This window comes from Taurulus bubalis (genome assembly GCF_910589615.1).
Source record: "Taurulus bubalis genome assembly, chromosome: 2".
Lineage (NCBI taxonomy): Eukaryota > Metazoa > Chordata > Actinopteri > Perciformes > Cottidae > Taurulus > Taurulus bubalis.
In genome coordinates this window covers 14148820-14162337 of record NC_136590.1, presented here as the reverse complement: position 1 = coordinate 14162337, position 13518 = coordinate 14148820, and the positions used below count along the sequence as shown (strand labels likewise).

The 13518-nt window shown below is 40.8% G+C and overlaps 1 protein-coding gene across 2 annotated transcripts in view; it reads right to left on the bottom strand.

Moving 5' to 3' along the window:
- Positions 1-13518, bottom strand: part of rhbdl1 (rhomboid, veinlet-like 1) — a gene marked incomplete at both ends in the record, with an annotated part of 32707 nt that overhangs the window by 5707 nt on the left and 13482 nt on the right. The window contains 3 exons of one of the 2 annotated variants that reach the window (XM_079214069.1): positions 11581-11693; positions 11851-11999; positions 12628-12852. In XM_079214069.1, coding sequence (XP_079070195.1) covers positions 11581-11693; positions 11851-11999; positions 12628-12852 — 487 coding nt within the window. The remainder of the gene's footprint in view (positions 1-11580; positions 11694-11850; positions 12000-12627; positions 12853-13518) is intronic. The other variant, XM_079214070.1, reaches the window with a different exon arrangement.

Here is a 13518-nt window from a genome sequence, read left to right as displayed (position 1 = left end):
AGACAATTATTTGTCACATGCAATTTCTCTGCATTTATTCACAAATATGATTAGTTCGTCTTCATGTCCGACCTAAATGAACCCCCTTTGGATACATTTGATCCAGCGGCACAAGGTATTTTGCACACTGGTTATTTATAAATATCAAGAGGTACATTATTTGACATGTAGTTTGAACATTTTCACTGAAAAATAGACCATCAAGTGAAATTCTAATTTCATATAGTATATAACATATATACTGAAATTTGTCACTAATAAATTATTAATCAAACACTGGTGTCGTCTTGGTTCTGTAAGTTCAGGTACTGGTATCGGAACTGAAAACGTTGGGTCGGTGCATCACTACAGTTTGTAGATTGTATTTGCTGAAGAATATTCTGAAAAGATTGTTGAAATATTGTACATTTTCTATTTTGTGAATAATATATTATTTAAAAAGGATGCTGATAGCATAATTTAAATACTTACTATCTTTGGTGATCTGTAGGTCACATGCCACGCTGGTCGAGGCACGATTGCTGAAATCTTGAGGTGAATGAAGCAAGGCGTACTGGAGAAGAGTTGTGGGACGTGATTGAAATGGAAACTGGTCTGCACATTGTTGTGTGTGCGTTCTCAGAGTTAGAAAAAGGAGGAACGTTTTTGCAATGTGCATTATTGTGCATCTCAGTGTAACGCATGTCTAGTTATTAATGAGAATAACAAAATATACACTAAACCAAAAGGAAAAAGAAACGGACCACACATAGTGCCGGCAGCAGCGGTTTTCAGCAGTCAGTGTGTGTTTAAAGCCACACGCTTGAATGCAGCACAATGCATTCCCCGGGTTGCAGTGACACTATGAAGGAGGACAGACTTCCAAGCAGGAGAAATCTGCTGCAGATGCTCGTGAGGACGGCGTCAGCCGCTGTTAATTATGCAAATGAGCTGATAAGGGAAGCAAAGAGGGCTGATAAAACAAAACAGTCTCTTTTTAATCACAGTTGGGGTTTGCTGGAGTTCTGATCTCAGATCTATAAAGCATGTTGTAACATTCATATTCTGTGTGTGTGTGCGCCGCACAGAGTAAACATCGTCTTAATAACGAACGCCTCGTCAGCCCGTGGTGGCATTGATGATCATGGAAAGACAGATGGTAATCAGAGCGCGATCCTGAGTCATTCATCTCGCCTCGCTCCGACGCCGATGGGCTATCTTACATGGTTTTATGGGGCATATGAAGGTTGGTGCTTCAGCTAAAGATTCGAGGAGATTTACTGTGCTCCATTTTTAGAGGTTCCACAAAAATTGCAATTACACAGTGTAGCATACAGTATGTGGTCTCTGATCGCTTCAAACTAAAAGGAAAAATTGAATTGGAGCAGCATCAACATCTGGGTTGGTCTTTTTTTAGCCCTTTCTGGTGCTTCCAAGTTCTTTTCAGGTCCTTTATTACTTCAGAGCAGTGGAGCTGGGAGATATATTGATGAAATATTGATAGAATATGAGATATATGTCTCGGGTTTTAGGAACAGGGATTGTGAGTCTTAATTTAGTACAATTATGTTTGACTTTTGTTTTGTATTTTCGTGCTTTAGCAAAGTGAATAAAAAAGAGAACAACACAAATAATTGTTGACGTCTTCTAGTATATATTGAAGTGTGGAGTAAAAAATAGATATCTTCTCAACATCTCCTAGTTTATAAAAGATTGTGGAGGCAGAATGATATGGCATTTCTTCCATAACACTGACTTATTATCACCTTATAAAGTTGATGTGGTAAACAAGCACACAGAAACCCCTTAGCCACCTGATGAATGTATACATCCAATATTCACTCTTGTTTTAGCTCTGTTTTTCTCTCCACCAACTCCTGGGGGAAATCAGTGAGTTTTTAGATTTCTTTTTTGTTGAAAACAGCTGCCCTCCGTGCTGTGGCTGAAAACGATACTTTGAGATAATCAAAAAAGCAAAATTGTGGAGTGTAACACCACAACTATAAGTTGAAATCATTAAGTTATAACTGAGGGGAACTGCAGACTTGGGGATACCCTCTACCAGCAACACCCTCCACATGACACATTGTAACTTGATACAATGTTAATATAGAAGTGTTGATTAGAGCAGCTATAAGTGTCTTAAAGTGGGCTGTCTGGTTTCTAACATGACAGTTAACACCAGCCAGGACCACCTCGTGATTGGAGACACTTCAGGGATGTGACTCAACCATCTGGGGGTGAAAAAGAGGAGAAGACAACCTGAGACCTACGGCACAGAGAGGAAGCGATGGGCTCCACAGGGAGGAAACAAACTGCTCTCTCCTCCTGCTCGCTCTGCTTTGGTGAGAGGCTCCCATATACAGTATGAATATTAAACAGTCCTGTCATGTGGGCTCTCCTGCTTAGGGGGATTTAAGATTTAGGATTCTCGCACTCAGCAGTGGCTGAGACGCGAGTTGTATGATTATTTTAGCGCCGAGCAGACACATTCCATCTCATGCACAGATTATTTATTGTTGCCATCCTGAAGTCATCATCAACATCCTCAAATCTTTTTGTGAGCTTGCAACATCCACAAGTGCACTGCAGTGTAGACAGTGAAAATTATCTACTTTGTATGGCGTGTAAGCCAAACCCACACAGAGCTACGATCTACCGCAGTATAATCCCCAAAGCAGCTCCAAGAACTGAGCCTCTCTGTCAAACCAAACTTGCTACACCATTACTGTTACTCCAGGCTGCCCTTAAGATATGGGTCAACTTTGTATTCTCAGTCTCTCGGGGATAAGGTGCAGACAAGGGATGGTAAGCTGATCCATGGCCGGGGTTCGACAGTGCCTGAGGCTGCGCCTCTCTGCAGCCACTGTGTTGGAGGCTGCTCTAGAGCAAAGTAAATGTTGCAAAAAAAAAAAATCCTCCAATCCTTGGAAAAATATGCCTCTGCACAAACGCTTACAAACCTTTTCACTGTGTGTTTTCTATAGTTTTATGTGTGGGAAGCTATCAACTGTGATTACTGAGACTATTTACACTCCATCAAGAGTCCCTGGAGAAATGTTGCTGATCTTCAATGACCAAATGTTGTCGACGAGATGTTTAAAGGACGTCTCAATGGCTGTAGATGTCTGGTCTCAAATTAGGAAACATAGGGTTTAATATATTGAACACATTAGATCAACTTGTTTTTTTGGAGGCAGCATAACAATCTGTAAACATTGACATATGCTTATCTTATAAAGTTAATATGGCTTATTAACTATTTACACATCTAGCTGATATAAAATAATAACATATAAAGCTCGGTAGAGCTGTGGGGAACTGCAGAGTCAGGTGATATTTCTCTGTGGGTTCATCTTGACGAGTGATCCTTTTAACGTTAGGCTACATATAGTCATCAGACCCATTGTTATTACAAAAATATGAATTGGTGCTGCGTTAACGCACAGACATAGTGAAAACATGTTGAGTTCTTAGAGGCTTTCATCAGTACTTAAAACCGAAGATGTAATCAGGGAAGCAAAACTACATATGACCTAACACTTAATTTGTAAAGATGTCTATCAGATGGATGTCTGAGAACATTAATATGCATTGATTTGCATTTCTTGGTTGATGGCCAATAAATTACTCAGGAAAGAACAATTAAAGGAGACTGCGTGTTTATTTATTCAGGTGATTGTGTCAGTATTTCATACAAGCAAATCCGTTGATACGATGGGATTTGTTGCCTTTAAGATTCAAGTTGCAGTATTTGTGCACACTTGCCTCAGACAGATCTATGTTGTATGCATTACATGTTGTGGCCCTGCACAGAGATGTGCTGTAGTCAGCACCCCATGCAGTCACAGGGCTGCCTCTGTTGGCTAATAAACTGGGGAAATGCCTGATCAGATTTATTTACTAAGCACAAAAAAGAAGTGAGGGAGACTGATGGAAGGAGCGAGTGAGTGCACGAGTAAAGGTGATACAGAACGCACAGTAAGAGTGCAAGCATGCCATGACTACACTATGCATCAATACGTTTTATTTGTTCTTTAGTTTTGGTATATGAGCAGACACCGTATGCAGGTGACTGGAGTAAAAATAAGTAAAAGTCCGGGTGAGACCATTTGTCACGTGGTCTTATGTCTATTTTATAGTCTATTTCGAAAGCTCATCGCTTCAAATGTCATATACTAGAGTGGCATCCATTTCAAAGCCTCATTTCAACCATAATAGTGCTGTCAGAGTGCGGGAGCTCTATTAAATATATTTTCCACCTGGGAAGGAGATGGACTCGTCTATGTCATCCAGATAGAAAGAGATAAGGGAAATATCATCTCCATCGTTGCTTTCCTTAAAGTGGAGAAGCATGACTTGCAATTAGTCCTCATCCAATCTAACATCTCCATTCATCTGTCCTGGTGAAGTGCAGGCGGGAGGGAAGAAACCCTTTAGATAATACAAACGGAAATACGGAGTCTGCAAATTTGACTTGTGTTTAGCGTCAAGATGTTGAGGGGCATCCAAACCTCCCGCATCATTAAAGGGATAGAAACACAACACAGCTGCGCTCATGCACTGCTGTCAAAGCAGATGAGCAGAGAAGAGAAACCCCATATCCAAAGTCAAAACACAACATAAAATCAGGACCCCTCATGTCTACATATACACAAAAAAGGGAACATGAAAACATCATCGATGCCAAGCTCTGGCCTGGAGGAACGGATACAATTCATCAATTTCACGGTGCGTTAACATGGCCACTGTAAACACACCTTGTCCTTGGTTTCAGAATAGATTGATTCGGTTTATTAAACAGTTTTCTGCCCTGTCCAAATTTGCCACAAGGGGAAAAATATGATAATATGTATGCTACCCCAGAGCCCAGGAGGCATCAGAAAAGAAAAAAAAAAATCAATAGTCTTCGTAAGTCACATCCTCCGAGCAGTCGAGAGGAGGAGGCCGCTCAGCACCAACCGTTAGTGGAAAAGTATAATCATATCTGATCTGGGTGAGTGTGTGTGGGCATATGAGCCTGCCTTTAACTGAACAAGCACAGAGACACTATTTGGAAATTAGTGATTGTACATGCGAATATGCTCCTGAAGTCGTGTTTCTGTAAGAAGAGCTATTATACAAAAAGCTGTATTCCTGTCACGACCAAAGCGGCTATCACTCACGACTGTTTTTCAGCTAACAAGCACAATAGCTGACCTTGGATGAATTACTCAAATTCTACATCCCAATGAAAAGAGCATGACATCACTTTCTGTGCTCAACGTTATGAAGCCACCGTGATGGCTACAGCAAGCGTGGTGTGCTCCTTTATTGGAGAAACTAAACACCAAAGTAAATGTAATTTAAACGGAGCGGACAAATAGACTCCTCCTAAATCTAACCGAGTGTCTGCAACAAATATTGCCGTCCTCGATTGGCTACGCACAGTGGATGCAAATAGACATCCATAAACCCAACGGGCTACCTTCAATTAGGCTGCATTACAATACAAATATTTATCTCCCTCAGTGTTGCTATCAGTGCGGCTGCAGGGGGTGGTTGTGGAGGAAGTGAGATCGGTGTCACCTCGGAAGAGTTGACTGTGGGGTGCGATGGGGGGGTTGGGAATTACCATAATCACGCTGGCAGCCTCTGCAACGCACCAAGGTCACCCTGCCTCCTCAGTGCTCACTTCAGCGCCGCACCAGGGGAGTACATCAGAAACACAGGACCAGACTCTTCGGCACCGTACGCAGCATCAGGGTTTGTACCCATGTAGCAGTCTGCGGCTACGGTTGGCGAAAAAAGACAGAAATCTGACCTTGTTTACTGACAATGTTGTACGGTCACTCGCAGCAACACACTCCATCCAACAGGCCTTCAAAGAGTGAGCGATCAAGTGATAGTTGGTATTCAGACAGTAACAGCAACACAAGGACAACTACATAGCTCTAACGGTCCTAAAAACTATTTTTCAACTCCACTCATGGTGTATTTTACATGTTTGAATATTACATTTTAAGCACTTCTTAAATATCTTTCTTCTTCATCACACAAACAAATTAACAGAGGACAAATAATCCAGAAACAACAGTAAATAAAACATATAAACTCAATCTGTTACCAAGTAGTAAAGCTCTATTTTTTTCAATTATTGAATTTATTGATTTGAATCTTGCTGTATTTTTAGGCTTTTGGGTTTTCCGTAAAATAGACATACTTGCAGCTTGTGTGTCTCGACCAAACATCAAATATCAGCAAAAATGGATGACGGACAAAGTCCTTTTTGGCCACACAGCAAGGCCCTCCATTCACTGGCAGCACATATAAATCATATTTACCCTGCCTAAATATGTGAAGTGCGCTTTTAAAATGTACCAGTCATTTGTAAAACAAGAACATAGGAATGGAAGTGTAACACAAGCAAAAATAAGCCTTCCATTCATTTAGAGACTGAATAAGCTTTTATTAGCTTGAGAGGATGCAGAAACAATTATTCGGCTAAATTAGGGCCCACGATAAAGCCAGTCTCATGGCCGCAGCGGAAAGCGAACACAGCTGCCGTCCTCCCTGATATCAGAACAACATTAATCAACTGCTGAAGGATTAAACATTACATACGACTTTGCATGGCACGTTTAAGTAATGACATCAGCTAGCTTGCAACAATGAAGTTATACTCGCATGCAGCCATTTAGCACATTTCCATTACAATTTCCCAACAGGCCCCAAACGACATCAGGCCATATGTCTTCCTTCTCTTGACTGAGGACATCAATGAAATGCGTGAGGCTGGTAATATCTAACACTGGCTGGTCAGTTCATTACAGTAAACAGTACATTCTGTTAATGCTCCTGGACTTGAGGGGAGAAAATGCTCCTGCATAATTAAAACCATAGGATATCGGTCAGCGGGCCAGTCTACAGGTTCTTAAGGTGCTCAGTGAAACCTTTCAGGGTTTACAGGTCAGTTACTCAGGTGCATATTTTTGTATTTATTTAACCTTTATTTACCCAGGGACAGTGGTGGAAGAAGCATTATAATAATCTACTTAAGTATAGACGTAGAACATCAACTGTATGCTGAAAATCGATTAATCTTTTCAGTCATTTTAGAAGCAAACATGAAAAAAGCTCTGAAGATCTTTGGGCTTTGGACTTTTGGTTGAGAAAAATAAGACACGTGGAGATGTCTCATTGGTCTATGAGAAGGTGTGATGTGTATTTTTCACTATTTTGAAGATTTCACAGACAAAAACAATTTATCAATAATGAAAATAATCATCAGTTGCAGCCCTAAGTAGCATCGAAGTGTTTTAAGCATCATAAAATATAATTTTAAGTTGTTGTCCACTCTTTACAGAGGGATATAGAGACTCTGACATCCCAGATGAGAAATATCAGCAAGAAAACTGAGAGTGCTCTCGAACAGCTGGACAAGCACACACATGAGAATAGTAACCTCATGGCTGCTTTGCGTCATAGCACCTTTCAAACAGAGTAGCAATAGCACGGGATGTATGAATTTGTAGTATTTTATGGCACTTTTATCATTGTCCTTATTCTCATTTTGATGTCTGTATATTTTTATATATATTTTATAGCAATTTTATTGCGCTTTTATTGTACTATGCATGCATTTGTTTTTATAAAAACTCATCTGAGGACCAACATTGCAAATTAAATGCTATGATTTGTGGCATTGTTCTGCTCAGTGAATATTTTATGCTTATGTTTCTGTTCCCATAAAAATAAAACCAATCCAATTAAGATAAAAAAAAAAGATGGTTTCCACAACTGCATACAGAAAATAGAGTTGGATGACTGCAACAACCAATATTCAGGAAACATGACACAAACACTTGCTTTCTCTAAATAAGGGGCACACGCCACACGCACGTTATGAGATGCTGCTGGAGGATTTGGATTGTTTCAAATGTAAGGTGTTAGAGCAGGTAGACAGCCCGAGGCTCACATGGGCCTACAAGAAAAAACAGGGTGTTTTGGCACATGTTGATATCCTGAAGCACACGAGGAAGCTGAAGGAGCTGGCGGCTCGAGGGAAGGACACCCAAAGGAGCAAAAAAGACAGTAAATGTAAAAAACGTATGTTGCAGCTGCTTGTCTTTAACGTGGAGCTGGACTGAACCGTCGAACATGACTCAACATTTTACACTCATCTTTTGTGAGTATTCATGTTTTGAAATATGACATTCAAGTGGTGCTCCTCATTTGCTGTTATTGCAGCAGAGCAAAGCGAGAGAGATGACAAGGTCTGAAAGGCGGAAAGTAATTACAGAATTGTTCCTTTTGTCAGCAAACATCCAAGGACAAAATGTACAGTGTCACTTTGTTTTCAGTACTACAGAACATTACTACAGTACGGGACCTGTGCAATATCCAAGGTTTACAAATGCGTAGGCTATGTAAACACCACCTGACCAACACGAAGTATAACCTTGTACTTTAAGCGACTTATTTATCTTTTCTTTTACATGGCAAGTCTTATAATTTTCCACATAAAGACTGCAGTGAGATATGTATATCTGTGAGAACAATGTCATATTTGATGCATCTTCAGAAAGAAAACTCTTTTGGGTCGAACACAAGCCCTGCGGTGCAGAAAGTCTTGCAGTGTGTTAATACACACATGAAGGCATAATACCTGCAGCACGACGCTCCATAAACGCACACGAATGCAGCTGTAACCTGAAAGCTCCACTGCCCTACAAAAAAATAACAAGCAACAAGCGTGCGGGAGCTGATAGCGACAGCCATCATGATTGAACTCATGAGCAAGAATAAGACGGCATGAATATAAACATGAGACAGCCATTGGCAACAAAATGGGGAAGAAATAAAAGGATTTCACTGAAAAATCTAAAGCAACGTGCAATTTCTAACATCCACAAGCAATTGTGAGTTGTCAAAGACTGAGGCAGTGAAACAGTATAGAACAAATGTCTGCACACACACACGACATGCACATATACATGTGATTTCAGGGTATTGCTAAAGACCTTAATGCTTAATCATTGTTTCCCCCTAAATAAACAATGGTTGATGATGATATTAAATAGATAAGTGAAAGGTAGGAATAGGAGGCTGGACGGAGGTATATGAACAAATCTATACGTCAACCTAGTATAGGGTCAGGCAGCTAGCGTAGCTATAAAGTCTGTTATATGAATTTCAGCTTCAAATTAGGTGAAAAACAAATGCAGCCAGGAGCCTGATTTATTTAATTTAGTTGTCTCATCATTTGATTCAAACTTGGATGTTTCGTGCAAAAATGTGTCTCCTAAGAGTGTCTGACAATCTGTCAATCTGCAAATGTCAAACAAGGCCTTGAATGATTGCTTGCTCTGAGCTTTTACACATTTGTTCTTTTCAATTCATGGCCTTTTATAATCTTCTTATGTCGACAATGACCGTTTAACTCTGTATGCTGCAAGAGGCACCTTAAAATAAAAATGTTTGAAGGATTTAGAATTCATTATATTGACTTAAAGAGCTCTCCATGCAACATTGTTGTCCTCACCAGCAGTGCGCCTCACGACCAACTGACCACTGAACTGTTATTAACCCCCACTGACTGCTACAAAACCCCTAAAACACAGAATTACACCAACAAAGGGTCCAAGTGCACTTCCTTTCTAAAGGACTACTCCCCAATAGATCACAACATGTGTGCCAGCACAGCTCCAATGTCCACTCCATCAACCAGAAAGTGAAATTATTATGGCGCTTAAATTCGTTCATCATCTTGTGACCGTGAGGCAGCTCAGCTTTTCCTCGCAGTTTGGGATAAATTCCCTTATTATATTGTGTTGAAAGTTAAATTAAAAAAGAAAATCTAATCTAATTCCGGACAGTTACACACTACTACATACATTTCATTTTAAAATACTACGATCAGTTGAGCATTGAAGTCCTAATGAATGCAGTTCAACTCTGGGCTCTGGCGGTACAAACATCGCTGCTTTCTCCTCCTTTTTGATTCAGGCTGCAGCTTAAATCTCCAAACAGCATCTCAAACTGTACTTAGAATAATTCCCCAAAGAGAAACCCTGCGCCACTCTCCTACTTCTTCCTCCTCTAAATCCCATGCCCGCTTGCTTTCTCTCTGTCATCCTAGCTAAAATAAATCAGAGCTACAATAATTCATGAGTGCTAGGAGTGTATGTGCATGTGAGTGTGAGTGTGTGTGTGTGTGTGTGTGTGTGTGTGTGTGTGTGTGTGTGTGTTGGGGAGTGGGGGTTTTACACAGCAAGAGAAGTTTTCAGCAACTTCAACTCGATTTAACTACTGTACGTGAAGGGAGAAGACAGGAAACGAGAAATAATGAATTTGGAATTTTTGTCACATACAAAAGAAAGTTCAAAATTCCCCCATACTGAAAATGAACCGATATAACTGAGAGTTATTGCTCTCAGCAGTAATCAAATAATGGTTAGCAAGAGGTTTTCCAGATTGGAGACATGAATTGTTCCCAGTGAAGATGAAAGGGGACAGAGGTTTTTGCAGCAGTGTTGATATGACTTCTAGAAATACGCATTTGCAGCAAAAAACAGCTGTGAGAAATCACATCCAACAATCAGTACGGATGTAAAAAATTCCAATCTTCTAACTGGCTTGAAGGAGGATGAAAGTTAATTAGGTTTCTTGTCAACAAAGACTTGAATGCTGCAGCTCAGCCTCTGGGCACCATGAATCACTCCGCTGCATTTAGTTTGGAGAATAGTTTTTTCAAAGGTCTGGGCCACCAGCTGGGCTGGGTTTATTATCAAAACCATCAAACAGGCCACTCATGGATGTCAGCTTGAGGACTAGATGCAAACAAATGCAGCCTCACTGGAGTTGAGGAAAGTAATTACTTGCTAAAAGTAATTGTGGTTTTCTACACAACAAATATGATGTCCAATACAAGCTCTTAAAAAAGGTTACTTCAGTTTGGTTCTTTACAACCAATGTTTTTCTGTCTAAGTGACTAATGGGCACAACAATTTAAAAAATTGGTCGAGTATTGAATGTGAACGCTGCACACGGCAGCAGCTAAACGGGCTGCAATGTAATCACTCTGGGCAACTCCTCCTTTTGCCACTGGGCGTAACAGAGAATAAACTGTCTGTTCTGTTCATGTCATTGTTTAAAAAAAAGGGAAAGCACTGTGCATATTGCACTGCAGATGACCTAAAACTGTCAGAACATTTGCTAACAATATACACTATGTGCTACATCACTCCATATTTTACACCAATGGCTCCCCCACCCTCATGTCCACTCACACAACACACATATACACCCTATGAATATTTGTTATAGTACTGTATCTTAACTAACAAAAAAAATAGCACTGATGTATTATATGTGACATACAGTATATAAACTAATGTAAATATTAATTTAAATAATATCGGTCCTATCACCATTACTCGGAATAGAAGTCATGTCACATGTTGCATTACTATTTCTTCCATTTTGATATGTTTGCAAACATATTGTAAAACTGTTAACTTGTGGTTAATCTAAATGTCGGGTACAGAAATCTTGCAGAGGCTTACACTTTAAGAACCGCTACTTTACATTATGAAACACTTATTTTAAAAAGACACTCACCGGCCAGCACTCCTGCCATGTAAAGCAGACTTATTCGTAAGATGCCATGGACCATCTCCAAAGGAACACCAATCATCAGCTGCAGTAAAGCATTGAACCCGAGCTGCTCCAAACTGAGCAGAGAGCACAGAAAGAGAACACCATTAAAATGACAGCATCAGATAATTTGTTAGTCCTACAGCAGTGCATCATCTGCACCAACCAGCCAATTTTGAACGGAACCAGTCCTGCACACATCAACATGACGTAGGTGGATGTTTGTGAACGTACCCAACGTGCATGAACATGTAGCTGAAGAAGCGCCACACTTGTGCACGGTGGCCCGGATGGTAGACGAGGGGGCTCTTCATGAAGTCGGGCTGATAGGTCTGCAGTACCCACTTGTTTAGCATGATACCATAGCACATGAACACGATAATCTGCAACAGACACAGGAATGACACCAAACTGTCAGTTCTTGCTGACATGCTCATTACACGCTCTCTCTGCAGACTGCGGGTACAAATATACAAAACAAAACCCATTGTGCTTTATGAAAGACACATGACGTTTTCTTCTCCTTCTGTATTCCTCAGCTGATGCTCATTAGACTTGAAGACAATTACTGCTCGCAGAAAGAAAAAAAAAGGCACATATGGTTCAATTCCATTAATTTCTTTTCATAGAATTATGACTCATTGTCTCTGAATTAAAACTAATATGAACCGTTATTATCACAACCTCATTGTCATTACTGACCATTCAGTCCTTGCATGCCGATTGACAGGGGGTTTCAGCTTGGAGGAATGGCATTAAATGCACCAACTAAGCCCCTGACTCCCAAACGGGTTACCAGCTCTTATTGAGCTCACACAGTAAAAGCGTGATATCAAAAGGCAGAAAATCTTTTCAGTGGGTCTTAAGCGACTGAGTCTAAAGTAAGGGTTGTGGGTTAGTAGCACAAGTACAATTTAAGGAACAATTGAATCAGTGGGCTACATCAGTAGAATAGTCTACATATTCAATTCACTGTCGGATATGTCGATGACGGCCCCTGCTAGATCTCACCTGTACGATGGTGACGATGGCGATGAAGACAGGTGGGGGACACAGGCGGTTCTGGTGGAAATACCAGCGTCGGTCCGTCTCACAGGGCAGGATCTCGTAAGCCACATAGCGAACAAACCGTTTGTACAGACCCAGTCCCGTCTCATCCAGCAGGATCTCCCTTTGCAGCGTGCGGCGGCCATTAGCAATAGCCCGTCGGAAGCTGCTGGAGCGCTTACTGCTCATCTGAGAAAAAAGGGAAAAGATTTATTATTCTCAAGAGTTCAGTGCAATTTCTTGTGGGCAACTGCTTTGATTCTAAAGAAACTTGATAGACATGGTTTTCCAAATAAAACTGATGAAAATCTAAGTTAAGTTTTTTTTTCTTTTGGGGTATGTCTCTACCAGCTTTGCACATCTAGAGACTGAGATTTTTGCCCATTCTTCTTTGCAAAACAGCTCAAGGTCAGTCAGATTAGATGGAGAGCGTTTGTGAACACCTGTTTTCAGATCTTGCCACAGATTCTCGATGGGATTTAGGTCTGGACTTTGACTAACCATTCTAACACATGAATATGTTTTGTTTTAAACCATTCCATTGTAGCCCTGGCTTTATGTTTAGGGTCGTTGTTCTGCTGGAAGGTGAACCTCCGCCCCAGTCTCAAGTCTTTTGCAGACTCCAACAGTTTTTCTTCCAAGATTGCCCTGTATTTGGCTCCATCCATCGTCCCATCAACTCCGACCAACTTCCCTGTCCCTGCTGAAGAGAAGCACCCACAGAGCATCATGCTACCACCACCACCATGTTTGACAGTGGGGATGGTATGTTCAGGTTCATGTTTGCTGGCTTTCTTCTTGCCACTCTTCTATAAAGGCCAGATTTGTGGAGTGCAAGCCCAATAGTTGTCCTGT